The sequence below is a fragment of the Salarias fasciatus genome, chromosome 14 (genome assembly GCF_902148845.1).
Source record: "Salarias fasciatus chromosome 14, fSalaFa1.1, whole genome shotgun sequence".
NCBI lineage: Eukaryota > Metazoa > Chordata > Actinopteri > Blenniiformes > Blenniidae > Salarias > Salarias fasciatus.
Window position 1 is genome coordinate 7,373,348 of NC_043758.1, and position 20,460 is coordinate 7,393,807.

Consider the following 20,460-nt stretch of genomic DNA (forward strand, 5'->3'; position numbering starts at 1 on the left):
CGTGCGTGAGAGGAATAAATAAGATGTGTCGGCGCCGTCGCGGCGAACCTGCGCGTGGCCCGTTCCTGGCGACCTTTGCCGAGCAGCCCGAGGAGCGTCTGCCCTGAAATAGTTGCGGCGCAACTCGCGCAGCGCGGAGGACACGATCAGCGCGAGCGGCCGTTGTTGCTACGGCTGTTTCTCTACTTACTTACTGGATCCGCCGGGGGTGACGGCGGTGGTGGTGGGGGGGAGTGTGTGGTCACCGGAGGGATCAGGGTGGATTTGTGTTCTGGGGGTTAAGGGAGGACTGTTTTTAGAGAGGCGATACCCCCATCACCCCCTCCTCCCCCTCCTCCTCCCGCCGCTGCCCCTTACATAAATGTTTGCGTGCCGTTAGTGCGCTCCTTCCCTGCCGACCCCCCCTCCCCTCCCTCCCTCCCTCCCTCCCTCAGACGCATCTCATATGCACACATAGACACAGACAGATCGTACCCCCCCTCTCACCCCATCACCCCACCCCTCCTCGACCCTCCCCACCCCCCACCCCCACCCCCACCCGCCCCCTCACTATCTGATGACTCCCCGGCGCACAGGTGGTACTGAGCCGATTGTAGCATCATCATCATCATCATCATCACCGTCATCCTCAGCGCCGCCACTGCCACCATCATCATCATCACCACCACCACCACCATCCTCCCCCTCTTCCTCACCACCACCAGCACCACCATGTCCTCGTCGTCGCGCAAGATCTCCTCGGAGTCGTTCAGCAGCTCGGTGGGCTCGGACTGCGGGCTCGAGAGCCCCGGCGGGGACGGGGGGGACGGCGGGTCGGAGCCGGCGGAGGAGAGCCGGGGCTGCCCCTTCTCCTCCTTCCCCTCCTCGGCGCACAGAGCCGCGCTCTGGAACGGCCGCAGCCCCGCGGAGAGGTCCGCGTGCCCGGCGGGCGAGGAGCCGCAAGGACCTCACAAGAGGGTCACCAGGAGGAGGCGTGTGAACCTCGACTCGCTGGGGGAGAGCCTGAGGCGACTGACCTCACCCACGGTAAGCCTGCACATTATACAGCATTACATATTCCTGCAGGAAACTTGTAGTGCCACAGGGCAGCTCACCTTCCGTAGACGCACCGGAGAACATGCTCCAGTTTATCAGCCGGTTGTTCATGCTGGGCGCATGCAGGACTGCATTATGATTAAATCATTCTGTTTTCAAAGGAGACCTCATCTTGAAAAATAGATCTTCGTCCCTGCGAAGCGATCTACCTAAAGTTCAGAGCAAAAAACAACCTCCCATACCCGAAACTGACAACATTTTACTTGGTGATGCTTCCAGACACCGTCTTTCCTTCCACCATGATCTGATGTGTGCTGTGCTGTCTATGAAAACAGCCTCTTTTCATCATTCACCTCTGATAGCCTGAATCATCTGGCAGATTATATAATAAATATGTTCTAGAGAGAGAGAGGGAGAGAGAGAGAGACCGTGAGTGTGACCAGCGAGCCTGTTTCTGTGTGCGCGTCTGGCTTCTTTCTGTATTTCAGTTGTAATACAGGCTGTAATGCAATAAAGTAGCTTATTAGAGCCGACTGCGGTGGTGATGGATGGTTTGTGATTAAGGAATTTGCATTGACCTTGGTGAGGGGAAACCAGTTTCGGATGCGTTTGGCTCGGGCATTTGGGAGCTTCAGAGCTTTGCACGCAGGTACACAAACGTCAAAGATGTGGACAAAACAGCTCCTGGTGACGCTATATGTTATCTGACACCAGCTGGAGGTTAGAAAGCGTGGGAGTTGTTTGTGAATCACTTTACATGTGTTTACCCCCCAAAGATGAAAGTTGACTTCAGACTGTAAAAACTTAACATGCATGAAGGAACGTTTCACTTCTGTGCCCAAATTGCAACACAAGAGCTCAGATTGATGACCAGAGCAGGCCAGTGTCTTTCAGGTTTGACATTAAACAGACACTTTCGAACTAAAACAGTAAAGACGGTTTAGACGCGAGCGAGTTTAGTACAAACGGCTTTCCAGAAATTGCCTGCTCTCTAACTGTGACATGCAAAGACGCCTGCAGCTCAGTGTCTGACATCTCTGGCTCCAGCTGAGGTACACCCACTATGAATGACATGTTTTCTGTCAACATATTATGGTAAACACTTCAACAAAGTGAGTATCTCAGAATAATTCCCTTTGCCGGCCAACCGTGATAGCATTGTTCGCATCCAGTTCGCATTCATCCACATTTAAGGGGGTAAATTCTAGATGAAATAGACATCGATTTTCTCAGTATTCAATGGTTTTTAACAAGCCACTTTTCAGTTTTATACACAGTGTCTACCATATTATAAACCGCAATCAATTGGTTTAATGTGAGCTGGCAGTGTTTAACTTTGCCACTCTGGATAATCGCAAATGGAGCTGAATGCAGAGAGCTGCAAAGCACCGCGTTGATCCTCAAATGTAGCGAAACCACTATCTCAAACACAGAGCAGTCATTCGTGGTGAGTCACTTCATCAATATCAATGATTATACTACTAGATCTGAAAAGCTAATACTGACTTGAAAACCCGTTTTTGCTATAATAACAGGCTAAAAGCTTGAAATTAGATTACGGGTGTGTGTACAAAATGGTTTAAGGATGAGGCTGAGTTTAACATTGGTCTCATTTGACCACTTTAAGACATACAGTATGCTTGAGAAAAATATCTTTTTTGTTGTTGTTGAAATGTATTAATTTGAACAAAATGATTTGAGAAGTTGCTTCTAGGAAAAGTCCTATTTCCCAGTTGGAGTGTTCACAACAAGCAGCCAGCAAGTTTATTTCATGAAAATCTGTGGAGAAAAATCACAAATAACTACTGTCCTTACTATCCACATGGATGAAATCATGCTATCATTACTGATAATCATGGTATTATCAATAAACATTTCCTCTACACGTACAAGTGTTTTTTTTTTCTAGTTATATATTCTCGGCTAACAAGCAGTTTTATTGCAACAGAATCTATTATTAGGAAATGCTTTTTTCTCACTTTGAGGCTCTTGATTCCCCTAATGTCAGCTAATGAGATGAGGTTTATTAACCAATCTACTTTCTCATTGGGAAGTTCCCAGTTAGACGGCATTCAGATGTATTTGATCCTGACTCTTCTACCACAACGCAGCATTAATCCGAAAGTCTTTCTCATTCAATCAGGAACTCATTTGACACCGATGTCATGCAGCATATAACTATTCTCTGTGAATCATGGCCCAACAATGTAAACTTTATTCTTAAGGCTCTCTCCTGTGGCGCTGTCCATGCAGAAACAGATGGTTCTACAATCTATGGATAGACGGACAGATTAAATCATTTGTGTCCTGTAAGTCTTTTGCTTCTAAATGAGGAGTTGTGCTCTCATCTGGGTTGCGGTTCTGTTTATGTTGGTTCACTGCGTAATAGGAGCACTGCTGTGTTTTCATCAGTGGTTGAGGGAATAGGTTTTCTGCAAACTGCAAATGCTCAGTCCCTCTGCTCCCATTCCTGAGAGAAAGAGATGTTACAGGGAAATTGGTGTAGAGAAGCAGAAATTCTCAGCCTTTTTTTTTTTTTTTTTTTTTTTTTTTTTTGCTGCGCACGTTCTACCTCAAAAAAAATAATGAAATTCATCAGCAGCACTCCTAAGAAACTGAAGTTGCTTCATACTGGAGAGGACAACTGAAAGCCAACTTCAGCTCTCAGCTGCAGCTTACCTCTTTAATAGATCAGTGAGAAAAAAAAGGGAAGAGAGAACACTTAAAGACAGATTTGTAGAACACTCAGAGATGATAATATCCAGAATTTACATATGAGCAGTGCTCTGGTCCGTGAGCATGCAGGTACGTATGTGTTTGCTGGCCGGTGAGTGCCATTATAGGTGGAATCAATGAAGACGTTTTATAATGCAAATGCATGACGGTCACTGTGGAGTGGGTCTTTCACAGAGACAGATAAAGAGTGAATGTTCAAGGTCTTTTTTTTAAAGGTTTGATGGGTTTTTGTGAGCTGGGATTTGACAGTACGCCTTCAACTTTGCCTGACATTTCTCCGAAGCATGTTTGATGAGTGGTCTAAACGGACAGTGTTTATTGTCCCAAGAAGCAAACAAAGATTCAAATTAGCCAAAAAAGACACATAAATACATCCTCTGAAGAATGTGTTGTTTATTTTCTTTTGTGTTCTCTCTTTCTGTCTTCTCACACACACACACACACACACACACACACACGCACACGCACAGTGGGTGCGTGCATGCAGAGGCAGTGTCTATTGTTGCCTGCAGTGGACCGTGACTGACAGAACAGAGCATGCTCTCTGTGGTTGTCTTCACCCTGTCTGCACTGACCCAGAAGCAGCAAAGCACACACACACATTTACATTCACACAAACATTAATTTCCCGTCTACTTCTCTCAGTTTGGTGTGTGTGTACACACGGAGGTCATTAGCTTAGCGACCCGTGAGGCTGATCAAAAGGCTCCCGAGTGTCAGCCATGAATATAAAAAGTGTGACAGGAATACGCCAAGTGTGTTTTCTGGGAAATCCACAGTCTGTGGCCGGCTCCCCTGGTCCAGAAAACCGCATCGTTTCAGAGAAGCTTACCTAGTTTGGACACTGTGCTGTATACATGCTGACTGTTTTCATGGAAATTTATTTCTTTTTTTTAAAGGAATAGGGTGAATTGAACGAACACTGACTGACCTCCGGTGATTTCCTTCCCAAAAGAGAATCCACTCATTACAAGGATGTATAAATATTGATATGATACTGGAATAAAATGAAAGTCTATGTCATTTGATACTAGAACAACAATTAAAAATCCCCCAGTTTTGAGCTTTATTTATCAAAATCGTTCCTGCCTATAGGCTACATATTTTATATGTGTTTTAGTTTACTGTGTCTAAGCCATGAGCATTTTACTCCCTGTTGTTTTGTTTTCTCATCTGTGAGCTCTGAAGTGGAAAATATCACTGTTTGATGAGTTCCTCTTCCAGCGGAACATCTCCTTTAGATGGCACTCATTCACATCTGTAAATGTATCGAAAGTCAACAATACTTCTGATAATATGAGCCATAAATTGACTGTTTCACCTAATCAACAACAGAGCTCTTATCGAAGATGTATGGACTGAGTGGCTTGGGATAAGTGAAGCTAAAGGTTGTTATCGATCTGCTGGAGGTTTACAGCTTGGATGTTTTGTTTCTTATTGATTTGATTAATATATAATCATCTTCTCAACTAATTAAGATCGCATCATACTCGCCTTGAGAGACGTGTTCCTGTGAACCAGTGTGTCGCCGAGCGGAAGCAAGAAAGGACAACCCCCTTCTGAGGGTGAACTCCAGGTAGCACCGAGGGCCTTAAATATCAGGATGGTCACACACAGTGCGACCTGTTGGCATCAGCACTGTTTAAATGTTGTTTTTGGAGCACTTGAAGTAATTTGACCATTTCGATATCTTGTGCAAATAGCTCTCCTGCAGTGTTTCCTTGTGTATGTGAAATACGGTGGCAAGTTTTTTTGTTAATTTATAATCAGAAAAAGCTAACACAACAGGAAATTTACTGGATATATCCATACCAATTATAAACTCGAATGCTATGACCTGTTTGTTTTTTCCTTTGTTTCTGGGAAAGCGTCCTCACTCCTTGTGAGGAATTTTGAGCCCCGCGGCAGCAGGAAAGCAGCACATGTTCAGCCTAAAATACCCTCATAAAACAAAGCCGGCAGCAACAAACCTGCTTCTTTCTGTACCAAGCTTAGTATGCATCAGTCATTTATCCTCGTGCACTGGGAGATCCATGCTGCAGAGTCTCATTTGAGGCAGCAGGTTCTGTTTCCTTCACAAGCAACCAGCGGCGCTCCCGCTGTGCTGCAGCCTCGGCGCCTACCGCTGTGTGACCACACGCCACACCAGGTCACGCTGATGGAGAACATGGAGACGGAAGGAGGCGCAATAAAGGAAGAGCGAGACGAGTCCCACACATGCAGGACAGTCAGGTTCACATTCAACGGAGAAGACCGTGACTTAGATCTCACAGGGAAACGAGGCAGTGCAGAGCAACAGAGGGAGAGGAATGGAGCCAGTGCTGGTGAGAATCTGTTTCCCTTCCAAGGTAAAGAGAGAGAGCAAACACCAGAGACAGGGTGATTTACATACAGAAGGTGGGAACAAGAGGAGGAAAGGGCAGAAATAAACCATAAGAAAGTCTAAACCCTATTTTCTCCTTTAGTCTTCTCATTTTAGTCATTTTTTTTTACTGCATTTCACATGTGTGTTATCAGTCCTATGTGATGCTTTTATTGTTCAGCATTATTGTGTCTGTCTCACCCTCTAAGGCCAATAAGAAGTCATTTTAGCTGGTTTCTAGAATCCAACTGAATCCTGCCATCTAAACATGTTTCTTTGTGTGTGTGGGACTGAGTGAGATTAATGTGTGACGCGCCATCGTATTGTGTGTCCGGTAAACATGCCGGCGAAGTAACAATGCGGACTAATGATGATGTATGTGTACAGTATGTTTGCACTTGTGACTGATAACAGCTTGGGCCTGCGTGTTTGGCCGTGTCCAGCGTGCACGCACCATAACACTCACCCGTTCTGAGATAAATGAATAGCTGCATCAAGGTCTGTGAAAGAGGAGACCGTTGGGAGAAAACACCTTTTCTGTTCTACGCATGCATACAGATAGATATTGCAGATTGTCCAAATGTGGGAAGATGGGCCCCATTTTTCACAGAGCTCAAACCGCTTTGCATCCGTCCAGCCAACAGTGATTCAGTTGTAAAATGTTTGCCTTTTGCTGAGTTTTGACCTCTGCTTGTTTCTTTTTATCGCGAGTTCCTCTCCAAAATATTTGAAGGGGAAAATCCTGCTGGGGAAATTGCATCCCTCCAATCCCCAGATTTTCCTGCCTATGCGCTCACACTTTAGAAAGCACTGCATTAGAGCAAATGAGTGTGTTGGAAATAGGTGACAGAGAGCAAAAGCATGTTTTTCTCCGTGGAAGTGTGGCCCACTGGGGATATTTTCAGTTAGCAGGGCTGCAGCGTAGCTTGTACCGAGCGTCTGTCTCGCTCCTGTCGTTGCTGAGTTGATGTGTGGCAGGCTGTACCTGGAAGTGTCTGCATGGAGAAATGCTTCATGTTGACAAAAGAACTTAGTAAGGAAACTGAAACATTTTTGTTGCTTTTGTCAAACTGTTTCGCTACAATACTTCTGAGCTTTAATAAACCTGGTGGTGAAAGATCTACCAGTACGCTGTGACTGCTACCACTTGATTTTGACCCTCATCCACATTTGTTGTTCTGTCCGCACGCTCGCTCTTTCCTATTTCTGATAGTATCGGGGCTTTGCCCTGAAACGCCACTTCTCGCTTATCTTTGAAGCTCTCATTTCCTCTGTCTCTTCCTCATAAATGCACACACGCATCTGTTGGAACAGCGTTGCTCCTGGGGTCCACTCAGATATATTCTAATCTTACCCAAACCTTCACCTTCATCAATAACCTTACTGTGAACGCAAACACAACCTTCTGGAAGATGATAGATGATGGTTGTCTTTTGCACTTTGGGCAACTTCACTGTAACCTCCACATATGATTATCATGCCACAGTTACATCAGGTACAGAAACTGCAGTGGGTTTGAAGACTTTGGATCCTATAAATAGAGTAAAACATAAGTATATCCACATTATGTACAGTGTCATCCTTCTGTGTCCACGGTGGGCGGAGGCCCCAGAATGACCTCTCCAGCTGGCACACTGTGTTCTAGTATTGTCACTACAGCCTTGCATTTCAGCCGTATCACAGATAATCACATTGGACCCGCCCTCTCACACACACACACACACACACACACACACACACACACACACACACACACACACACACACACACACACAGTCCTCTCTGCATTGTATGGAAGTACTTTTTTAATATTATTGCCATCCAAATCTCTGCATGATTTGATGTAGGTAGTAAATATTCAATAATTAGATACAACGTGAAACAGCTCCAGTTGTTGACATTTATTTTTTTATTTAAAACTTGACTCAAAACCTTGAAATGAAATTGCTAATTTAGCAGCAGCTGTCCTTGTATTGGTTGCGACAATTCCACTTTTCTGCTGCATCACAGATCACAAGTTTGGCTTTTTTTCCAGTGCAGTCTTTGACTTGTAATAAGAAACACAGAGGTGTTATTAATATCATTAACAGTGACTCTGTATAATTTAATTATGCCAATAACCTGTGACAACCTGAAGCTGAACCCAGCAACTGCACATGAGCAAAAGGTTTCATCCGGAGCAAATGCGTCTTTCACTTAGCGTTAATTTACGTTTTACTTAACGCAGGTGTGATATTGTGACATGTCAAAGGGTCTCTGGAAAAAAATGCTTATTTAATAAAAATCCACCCTGATTTTAAAAGCACATCATTTGATACTTTGACTGGAATGTCTGTTGATACGCACGCTTCATTGAACTGTAACCAGGGGAATGAAACGCTTTGAAGCCGTTAATCGTGTGTTTGGTGACGGAGCGTGATCAGGCGTGCATGTGTTCCACTACTAACTTGAATAATTTCATCTCACACGTATAAATCAATCGCTACTTCGGAATTTTGGGTGATTACATTTCTGTAGCATGGAGAGAATTTAGATGCAGGATGGAGAGGCAGCGTCATCCATCAAGACCCCACACAGCTTTTGCTCTAATTCAGAGTGTTTAGCACATGTTTTAAACTAAACTCCACCCTCACAGCACGCTACACCTTTTACTTTAAATCCTACAAATGCACATATTACCTTACATGCAGACTAGCAGGATTTTACCCAACATTTAACCATTCAAACAAAGTGAGACTCTGCACAGGTTGTCTAGGTTTAAGATACCGCTGGTTACTATATTTAGTTACTCCGTCAACTCATCAGCAACTGCAGTCCCAGCAAACAAATTAGGAAATGGTGAATATTTGTCAGATGTGTGTCCTGATATAACTTTGCAGAGTTATATGTGTGGCTCACTGAAGCTGGTCTAACACTTTCGCCTCTTCTTACAGACACAGACTGTTCAGGAAGCTCTACAGCGAACCCTGCAATTCTACCGACAGCAGGAGATCAGGTGAGAGCGTCTCCCTTTTGACTGTGTTCCTTAATTTCTCCGACTATATCCTCTAAACCAGGGATTTTCAGAGAGTGTGGGGATGAGCTTGCCTCACTTTGCTCACACTCAGCAGCTGTGCATCTGACAAGTCTTCATATCTACTCTGCAGCTGTTGCAGCGGTTACACATATAGTTTAGTAATAAAACTTATTTGACAGCTTTAGAACATCTCCAAAATAAAAATCAAGCCAGGAAAAAGTTTCTGTTTGACTTTCCTCTGTTGAAAAGTGTTGAAAAGTCTCCATGCTTCCTCTGTCACATGCAGTCTGCCTGCTTTCACGTCTCTGCATCCCTGTTGGCATCACTCACTTTTTCCCCCTTCGCCTCTGTTTGTTTTATTTTTTTCCCCTTCATCTCACGTTTCGGTCTGTCTGTCACATGTGAAACACGCACACCTTGTCGGTCTCTGCGAGCCTTTCACCATCCCGGCTGCCGTTCGTTCTCCCTGCTGCCCTGTCATCTCCTTCTCTGTTTCGTTCACACGGGGAGGAAGACGAGCACATGTGTGTGCAGACACACATACACAGACGCATTCCTTTCACCTCCCGTCTCTCTCTGTCAAAACAGTGAAGCTCAGTAGAGAGACTTCAGCCAGACACGACACATCCACTATCCTCTGTGCGCTCACGGAATACAAATACTGGAAATGTACTTGTTTTAATAAAAAAAAAAAAGTTTCAATCTTTGATTATAAAAACTAAAGTGAATTACATGTTGTGTATTGTAAATCACAACAATCATTAAAGCCTCTTGAGATTTTCTCATTTGCAAATCTTATAACTGATTCTGTTTGGGTGCTTTGTTTGTGTTTTTGACAGGTGCCAGGATGTTGGCGGCGAGGAGAGGCGACGAGACAAGAGTGAGGAGAAATGTCCGTTTCTGGAAAATTCTGGATCAGAGGAAGATGTCTTACAAATCCTGCAGTACATGGCCACTATCCTGGGTAAGCATCGAACTGATAGCACCAGTTGAATTAAAACCCCGTCCTGGCGGTTCGCTTCCAAATAACATTTAGAAATCTGGAACGCTCTGCATGAGCACCACAGACAACACTGGAAAAGGAAGACTCCTTTTTACCAGGAACAGAAGAGATGCTGCAGAAGGAAACATAGACGAGAGACACACACATGAACTTAGAAATGTAATGATGATAAAGAAGTGTATGGGGGTGAAGAGAGAGGGGGAATATCTGTTACAGAAGCGTACTCAGCAACAGTACCTGAACCAACAGTAGGAATGTTTTGGTGTGCTTATGGAAATGAGAGACAAATGGCATCAAAAATAACATGATCCTCATCGCCATGTGTTTATGTGACTTAAATGAGTTATGGATATATATGTGTCTATTTGAAACGTGTTCTCTTCTCTTTGTTTCTGGCTATTTTCTGTTTTTGCTGCAAATCAATTGTACTGTACTGCACGCCGTTATTTTTATCATCACACACTGCCTCTCTCCTTTTCCTCTCAGCGCATCCTTCATCGTTGCCTCCGTGTCTGCTCACATACAAAGCCATCACAATAAACTTGATGTGAATTTTTTTTTTTAAACACATTGTACAGTAGAGATGTAGCGTTACTGTGTGGGCCAGTGGCTTGGAGCCTGAGGTCGCAGGAGGGAAGCCTTTCTGAGAGGGAATCTGGTTGTGCCTCATTAAAAAAAAAAAAAAAAAAGGTTGGGAACCACTGGTGTGGGCAGTGGGGACGAAGGCATAAATATACAACTATTTACACATGCAAAAACAAGCAGTCAGATGCACACACTGCATGAGTCACTATGGAGGCTTTCACTGTCTCTAAGGCCTAACATAAAATGACACACACACACACACACACACACACATTGTGTTGATGAGTCACTCAGTACAGCTTCAGTTTTTTTGTGTAAAATCCAAGATTTCCTCCTGCCTCTATCCACAAGTGTCCCGCTCGTCCTCCTACTTTGGTTCAGACTCACTTTGGCGCAGAGTTACTACAACTGAATGCATGTTGTGAAGTATACCAGCAGTGTTTAAGATAAATAATAAATAAATAAATAATGGCTCCCTTGTACCTTTTTGTCTTCGGTTATTTTAGATTTTTCTCTGCTGTTGTTTTGATAAATCAAAACTTGGGTTTGATTACTGACATTTATGAGAGAAATTCTTGATGAAGGCTGTTTGATTTACTTTAATCATGTTTAGAGGTCAAGTTTACTGCTGGAAAGTGACTATCAGACCTGAATAATAACCACTGCTGAGATGATATTTGTGCTTTAGAAGCATCCTTTGCTGGGATGCTACATAAATATTTGCTGGGTCTAATCTGGAAATCATTAAGAAATGATTATGTTTCCTACTTTTGATGTTATTTGTGGTGCCTGTGTTTTATTCCCATAGGTTAACACTCACATGATTGCGCTTCTGCATCACTGTCACTGGTGTTTTGTGTCTTCCTTTCCCAGGAGTTCCGTTCTGTGAGCTGCGAGAGCACTTTGGAGAGGAGTTCTTTGGCCTCTGCTTTGAAGAAAATGAGCGAGTCCTTCGGGCTGTAGGCGGCAACCTCCAGGATTTCTTCAATGGTTTCGATGCCATTTTGGAACACATTCGCACCTCCACGGGGCGCCGGGCCTCATCTGAGAGCCCCTCCTTCCAGTGCAAGGATCCCCATGAGGAGGAGAAGGGAAGGAGAAAATTGGACAAAGTTGGAGATCCTGGAGAAAGAGACGGAAGAGGGAAGGTGTTGCTCCTGCATTGTTTCAACCCGGCCCCCGTGGTTGGATTGGTAATGCCGGGCTTGATCAGAGCTGTTGCCAGGCGGATCTTTCATTCTGAGGTGGAGGTGGAAGAGGTGCCCCCTCTAACGCCCCTGGTGCCCAATGAAGATACGGAACGCACAGACTTTGACTCCACGGCTCCCACCCCGACCGCGTCCCCCGCCGCCTCGCCCTCCTCGTCCCCGTCCCCGCCCTCTCCCTTTCCAACCTCGGTCCCCACGGTTTGCCTCTCCTTCCAGATCCAGGAAACGTGCCCTCCTGCCCTCTCGTCCCTTTCAAACGCTGGCTCGGTGAGCAGTAAGCGACCGCCCCTATCCCTCTCCACCAATCCCAGCGACCTACGCATCGGCCTGGCCACGTTTTGCCGTGCCTTCCCTTTCCATCTCGTCCTGGGGCCTCGCATGGAGCTTCTGCAGCTTGGAGAGGGACTGAGGAGGCAGGCCCGCATCGAGCCTCTCCGGAGCCTCCTGTTCAGGGACTGTTTTGAGATCGTCTCGCCCAAGATGGAGCCTTCGTTCCAGGGCATCCTGCTGAGGCTCGCGTCCCCGTTTACCATCCGTACCAGACCCGACAACACGCAGGCCGGCACCAAGGAGAAGGTAAGGCAGTCATACGAGACTCGTGACACTGATGCTGCTTTTTTTATATATTGAACAAAGTTTGCTGTGAATTTTGATGCACTTCAGTCGACTTCCTGTCTGAGAATGAGGCTGATACTATCAAAGAATAATTAAGGAACAGGTATTGTCTTTATAGGCACAGACAAATACAACTCAGTCTCTATCTCTGTCTTCTTTTCTAGTTTGCTAAGAGATCATTCTGTGGTTTAGTCTTTTATAGGACTTTCTGTATATGAAAAAAGCTGAATGCCATCATAGTGCTAGAATGTCACTGTGAGGGGTTTCATAGTGTCTCGGCTTTGATTTGAAATTACTGTGAGATGGATACATGTGTTTGTAGCAAATATTCCTACAGGATACTGACTTACAGGGTGTCAAGTCGAGGTCTGGGCTTGATCCAGGTGAATGTGTCCCGATTCAGGGGCTCATCTGAAGGTTCCACTTGAAAGTTGAGGACTGGAGAAGAAAACACTATTTGAGCGTCAGTTTTTAACTTCAATTTAAACAAATGGAAAGAATCTCAGGCTCCTTCAGCATCAGTGTTTTACCAACAGGCTTCATTTTCAGTTGTCTTCCACGTCACTGGCGTCAGGGTCGCTCTGTCACTGCAGTGTTTCCTGTTTCTGTGAATCCAGTTATTCCCAGTTGGATGTTTAATTTTGTTCGCATTACCTGACAGACCATCCATCCGTTGTCCTTTGAAGGGTACAGTCCCTGAATTGTAGCACAGTTTCATGGATATATAATTTATCTTTGGTGTCGTTGACAGCTGTTTAAGTTTGAATGTATAATCGGTATGTGCGACTGTGCTGTAATGTAATTCCATCACCGTAACACCCGCCAGCCTGTGTTGTTTTTACATGAAAGGCATGACGTTTGAATTGGTTCCAATTTGCCAGAAACATTTAATCAATTGAAGTTGTGTGCTGTATCCAGTGCTTTATTGACTGGCCGGTGTCCGCAGGCTGGCAGGGACGGCGCCAAACCCCCTGATGCTTAACAGAACTGACAGAGAAAAGATTGATCAGTCTGGTCCGCCGCAGCACCCTGTTTGTCTGCACAGGCAGATGAACCCGACTGAACTGTACACACACAAATATCTCAACAGAAAAATGTGGTTTTCATGTAGTATTTTTCTATGATCCAGCATTTTGTTTTTCAGTAGAATTTCCAGTTCATTCAGAACTGCCGTGGCTCCGACTCTTCTAAATATCTAACAACCAGCCACCATCAATCCTCCAGCTCGGTTTCTCTACCGGAGGTCTGGAGTTTGAGGGTTCTGCTCAGTATCTCAGTTGTTATTAGGACTGTGCTCCTCTGAACTGAATGTTCAGGTGTTGTTCCTCTATGCAGAACAGCTTTTTACTTTTACCAAACTCTGCTTTAACGTCTGAAGCGGTCAGCCTTCAGTGGCACGAGTTCAGTATCTTCCTTATACATTGCTTCACGTTTGTATATTTTCAAGCTAATTTCTGTATTTTATTCCTCCAGTTTGTTCAGTTAAAACTTCCCCTTGTTTAATTTTGCTTCAACACAGAGTCAAAACACCACAAGTCTAAATAGTCTCGTTCTGTCTTAACACACTGTGGCAGCAGGGCGTCATCAAAATCAGCCTCTGAAAATCTCAAATTCAGACTCTCCCAATAAAATACTATAAAAATGTATGTAATATCTCCCCAAATGTGTCTGAAGTTAGCTAGTCAGTGGATTGCCTTATTTCTCCTGCAGCAACCCCTCACTGAAAACTCATCTGAAGGTCTGCCAGCAGCATCTTCTCATTACAGGATCACCTCAGTGTTAGGGTAGCACAAAATAATGCAGTCACTTCTCAAAATGTGTTGTTTCATTATGTATACTTAATACAATTAAAATGTAAAACAGCAGGTACAGACCTTTCTTTCCCTAATTCTTAGATATCTACTTGAAAAATGTTAATGAGATAAAAATTGCCTTCCTTTTCTGGTCAGACATGTGGCAGCCTTTATGCTGATAATTTCTTTATAATTTACAAAATAAAAGAAAGGCATCCACATTAGTTTTTGCCCTTCTACAGAATTAAATTAGCGAAACTAATCGTAGTAAGAAGGTGACGCCATGTTACATACGGATCCGTGAAAAAAGTACACAAACATCGAAAGCACTCATAAAGGGAGACAGCGACGCACACAAGTGTTTCCTCAGGTCTCAGTGAGTCATTATCATTAATTCTGAGTACACAAATGCTGACAATACATAAAATGACTGCGAACTGGAATTTTAATGCACTACACTGTTGTCTCAGCATACTTAATTTATTTATTTTTTTATTTAAAGGTATTTGTGAGACATTGTAGAGTCTGCTAGCTTTCTAATATCCTCTGTAAACCAATTTTTTAACCATCAAATTCTGTATTTAACCAACAAATCATTTAAGTCAACGGTTTCTAACCGGGGATCTGAGATTCCCTTGACAGTCCGAGACTTCGATTGCTTGGGTTAGTCAAACTTCAGCACATGTGAAATATAACCACAATAAAACACTTTCTACGATAACCTAGAGCCTTTTCCTTCTGAAAGGTTCTGCATTTCATAAACTCCTTGAGCTTTGTCAACAAGATTACAACCAAACTGAGGCCAGAATCGGCCAAAAGCAGACACAGATTTGTATATTTTGTGTGAGTGGGTGGATGTACTGAAATATTTCAGCGAATCGAGGTTGGAGAGGCGGTCTGCAGCCGACTGATTCTTGGGTGTCAGATAGACAAAGGTATCATTTTGGCTCTCTTCGTGGAGGCACGATAAACATGGATTTAAGTTGAATGATTCTTGATGCAGCCTTGTGGCCACTTCAGGCTTTCTGGTTAGAGATTGGTATTTTTTTTTTTTTTGGAGTGTGCATGGTTTTTCTGAAGGTGCTTCAGTTTGCTCCCACAGTTCAAAAACGGGCTCTTCAGGTTCAGGCTGCACAGTTAAACTTGTGATATTTGATAATATTGAGTATTACGATAGTGATATGATTTGTAGTAAATATGCACACTTATGTAGATGATGTTGAAGTGTTTGTGCTTTGAGGTTTGCTCCTTCAAACAACACGGCTCTTTCTATTGCCCAAATTTACAACAAATTCTTATTTAATCTGGATAACTCTGGGCATCTGCAGTTCAGAAGCGCAGCAATTTGTTGACTTTGTTGGTTTTATTCTCTGAATATTGTGCATTTTACTTTTGCCCTTCAGCCGCCAAAAATAAAGTAATTAGAGCTATCAATGGATTAAAACTTTTGAATTTCCTAATCACCTAATTTTGGGGGATTAATTGTAGTTAATCACACTTTTGTTTTGTACATAAATGGAATTTGTGGAACACAAATGCATTAAACATGATATATAGATATAGTATGTAGTATATGGTGTTTTCTGTTCCATTGAACAGCATGTTTTTACCATGATGACAATAAATCAGTGATATATTGTGTAGGCCTATTTTAAGCTTATCAGTGATCATAAAATTGGCTTTAACTGTGAATTTGAGGATGTGTACGATTGTGTTTGTCCTGTGATGGACTGTCCAGGGTGTATGGTCTCTTATGGTGATCTTAGACCTCCTCCTGCCATGCCACCCTGAGTTAGATGAAGATGAAGTAGGAGATGATGAATGGGTGAATTCTGACTTTTCGCGACAATTCAAACATGCGCATTTTGTGTTTATCTGTGGCTTTGGGAAAGCTGTAAGTGTGGTGACTGTGCGTTTGTGTGACCGCGTGTGTCGTGTTTCAGCCCTGCGACGGGACTGGAGACGCGTCCAGGGTGGCGTCTGCCTTCGGCTGTGTGTTGGCTGGGGAAGGCTGCGGCTCCAGCCCCAGTCTGGATGCGGTGGGCATGGAAGATGGATGACTTTATATGGCTGCTGTTATTTTTAATCTTAATCAGACTGCATGAATCACAGCACCTGCCTCCACAATAGTGATGCTATTGTTCCAAACATCCCAAAGTTTCCAGAGTCTTTGTGTGAAAGAGTCAAAATTATGGCTGGGATGAGTCAGTGAAAGTCTTCGCGTACAACATTACGCATCAAGTGTTTGATTCCTGTAACACTGAGGATATTACATACCAACGTTAACACCGAGCCAGCTTGTGAAAACAAGTTACAATAAATTAGTGCCTGCTTGAGATCAGCTTGCTCAGGTCTGCTACTGCGCTGAATTCGTTGAGGTTGCTGAGTGAGGCTTGTTTGTGTGCAGATAACGTATGCACCTGCTCTCCACAGCACAAGGGAACTCTTGACATCAGCCCACCTTTGATCTGAGGTAGATAAATCATGACCGCGACCGTTTGCTTGTTTGAGGGAGAGCTTTGAAAATCACTCCTCTCTGTGTCTGACTGCTATTGATGTGTCCTGAAAGACGGTATATAAAGAAAGGGTCAGAGATTCAGGAAACATCACAGGAAATGAACATGGCAAAACTATTTTTAGCTTTTTTTAGACGGTTAAAACAAAAATCAACAGAACTGAAACTGACCAGTTGCAGATTTGGCGAGATAAAAAATTACTCATGAAAAAGGAAAAAACACCAGATCTCTGCCCATCTTGGAGATATTCACATGCTTTTCCGCTTCAGCGTCAGCTTCGGCCACATTGACAGCCATGTGTGAATTATTGTATAAAATGGCCACTGCGCTACAGAACATTACTCCTCACGGTATCTCTGTCATCTGTTTGCTATCTGAAAGATTCATTATAGAGAATTAAAAGCAGGGACTGCCAAGAATACCTCATTATGAGATGCCGAAGTGTTTGAAGTTTCTCTTCATTAAGCCGGGATGGAGGGACCGTGATCGCAGTCGTCAGACGCCATGAATAGTGTATGAGTAAGAACTTGGATGGTCCTGATCAGTTTTCAAAAAGTAAGTTGAAAAATACATGGGATTTATTCATATTTCCTTCACATTAACAATGATCTCAACTGCTTGAAAAATATTTGCGATCTGGTGATGGCTTAATATTTCTTGTCACATGTCTATCGGGAACTCCTCTGGAGAGCAGCTCTGGGCTGTCAAAAACAAGCCAAATGTAATCCACATGGTCTTTATTGTGAAGCACCAATTACTTTTTTTCCATATAAAACATTCATATTAATTAATTTTTCAAAGAAAAAAAATGAGAGGATACCATCAGATCTTCTGTCAGAAATGAATGAACGTATACGTTTGGTTTAAGGAGCTCCTGCAACCCTGACTTCAGTCATGTTGAGTTCATTCACATGCCAGACTCTTGACAGGCCCGTCGTGAGGGTACGGCTGAGGGTGCAGTCAGGTACACGTTTCCCAGCTGCTCTAACTAGTGGTCGTCTGAGCGGCAGACCGCCAAAAGGCTTGTCTGCCCACTCTTTCCTCGGCCGAACCCTTCCTCAGCGTCAGAGACGATCCTGACACGTTCACTCTGAGTTTGCGGAGATTTATGTTGCATAGCTGTTGCTGTTGTCCTGTTTTAATGGTGAGAAGTTTGTTTATTACTGACTTAAATGACAAAATTGTGTGTGTGTGTGTGTGCACGTGCACGCTTGTGAGCAGGACAAGAGAGGCTGACTCACTGACTCTTCGCTGCTCGCTGACTGTTCATGCAAATGAGTGTCTGTTGACATGCCAAAGTCTGCTCGCTAAAAAACAATCCACTGCTGTCCGTCCTCTCTTCCATCACTCTTCCTCTGTCAGACCTCTTTTCCATTTTTCTAGTCCAGTGCTCCTCTTTCTCCCTGTTCTCACCTCCACATGCCCCCCTCCTCCCGCTCTCCACACCTCCCCTGTGCTTTCTGCTTCCGTTTCTCTAACTCTTGCCTTCGACTCAGTTCAGTTCAATTCCCTGTTGCCCGTTGCAACGGCAACCCAAATCATAACATATAAAATGTCAAAATGGCTGTGTGCTACTGGCCTTGTTATTATTATAAGACACACTACATGAATTTAAAATACATAAATATGCAAACAGAGTGTCTCCCTTTGAATACGGCAGGGCAAAGGCAACTCTCCATGGGAAATCACAAAGCTAATAATGGCACTCAGGTTTGATCGGAATACTAATTTTATGCACTGTAATTTAATAAAGGGAAATGCTTTGAGGCACTGAAATACATTCTGCCTGCTAACGTTGCTATGTGATAATCGCTCCGCGACGTATCGCTGGTTGCTGACGTTGCTCTTCTTATTGGGAGAGGTTGACTCGTCTTGTGGTGTGAATTGGATAAACGACCAGTTGGACGACGTAGACCTGATGGCCTGATTGTCTCAACAGTGGAAGACATTCACGCTCTTCTAAGTGTTCTAAGCATTGTTACACATTTTAGGTTGAATAAAACCAACCAAAATCAAACATTTGTGGAGAATTGAAAAGCCACCAGGAAGCAGAGAAAGCGGTCGCTCTACATTCACTGCTGTGGTCCAGAAGACGTCTGCAGCACAGCCGTCCAATCAAAGACAATATACAGAGGGAAGCACTTCAGTGTTTTTATTCCGTTTAACAGAAATAAAATTCAATAAATCAAGTGAATCTAATGACTTTTCTTGATTCAGTGACCTTGTACGAGACTGCTGTAGATTTATTTTTTTTTTTTTTGACAATAGCAACATTTTTCTTTCCTCCATCCCACAGATCACACCACCAAGTCACCACGACTTGTTCTCTTGCTTCTTTACTGCCTCCTATAGACTATTCCTTTTCATTTTTTCCAGATTATCCTCGGCGCTACTGTTTCTCTCAGTTTTCATCTCGGGCTTTGCGACAGTTTGGTCTTCCCCTCTTCCTCTCTTCTCTCATATCTGTCCTGTTTTCCTCTCAGACCTCGCCGCTGCTTTTTGCCTCCCCTCCTCACAGTTCGCTCACCTCTGCGTTCGCCGCGCTGCGATGGCAAAGATGCAGGCAGAAGAGAGTGCTGAGTTAAACAGAGATGCACAACTAGGCCAACACAAGTGCCTCCAGGGATGTGTGTGTGTGTGTGTGTGTGTCAGTGTGTGTTTGTGTGTGTGTGTGTGTGTCGCAGAGTGGGACAGAAAATGGGAGTGACAGAAAAACAAAGACAGACGCTGAGAGTAAGGTGGTGAGGTAGTGGTTTAATTATACCTACTGTACATGGGGGGGGGGGAAGAAAAGCAACAAAAACAGGTGCAGTAAAGAAAATTCAGTGTGTTGTGTAACAGTAAACTGCTGAAGCAGTAACAGAAAATCAAAACAGCAGAAAACATCCGTGAATGTTTCCAGCTGTTGTTCTGCAGCTCTGACACAAGGTGATGGCGGCTCTGCAGTCAGTCGAAGGTCTGGGCTCGCCACGCTGTGAACGCCGGGGTGTTTCTAGCTTTATAGCACTTTTCTTTCTTTCTTTTTCTTTCTTTCTTTCTTTCTTTTAAAATCTTCTTGAAAACCCTGCATCTCCAATGTTGTTCATTATGCTGCATGTCAGATTTAAAAAGAATGTTTTTTTATTTGTGGTAAATATGATTTTAGGCATTGAGTCATTGTAACTGATCATTTGCTGTGCTTTATATCAATCTGATCACTGTTGAAATGACTTCCTCCAGGCAGGAAGTAGAGAAAGAATTTATTTTTCATGCATCCTTTCAATTTAGAAAGCATTTTTTTTTTTTTCATTCATAATCACACAAACACTAATTTAGCCTGGCTCCTTGACCATATAAAGATCTTATTTAGTTTTGCATGAACTTTTAACTTTGTTCAGCGTGTGTGTGTGTGTGTGTGTGTGTGTGTGTGTGTGTGTGTGTGTGTGTGTGTGTGTGTGTGTGTGTGTGTGGAGAGCTCACTTCAAACGCTGAATAAATTCTCCAGTGGAGAGACAGAACAGAGAAATGGCCATTCAGACACGGGTTTGGAGTGGCGTCTCTTCTCCGCTGTTGTGCTCCACATTATCGGATGTAATTATCGCCACAATAGCG

General features: G+C 43.7%; 1 protein-coding gene across 1 annotated transcript in view; it reads left to right on the forward strand.

Moving 5' to 3' along the window:
* Nucleotides 1-309: 309 nt before the first annotated feature.
* Nucleotides 310-20,460, forward strand: part of gucy1a2 (guanylate cyclase 1, soluble, alpha 2) — a 35,865-nt gene continuing 15,714 nt past the window's right edge. The window contains exons 1-4 of the mRNA XM_030108099.1: nucleotides 310-1,026; nucleotides 9,067-9,128; nucleotides 9,989-10,113; nucleotides 11,611-12,521. Coding sequence (XP_029963959.1) covers nucleotides 712-1,026; nucleotides 9,067-9,128; nucleotides 9,989-10,113; nucleotides 11,611-12,521 — 1,413 coding nt within the window. The 5' untranslated portion in view covers nucleotides 310-711. The remainder of the gene's footprint in view (nucleotides 1,027-9,066; nucleotides 9,129-9,988; nucleotides 10,114-11,610; nucleotides 12,522-20,460) is intronic.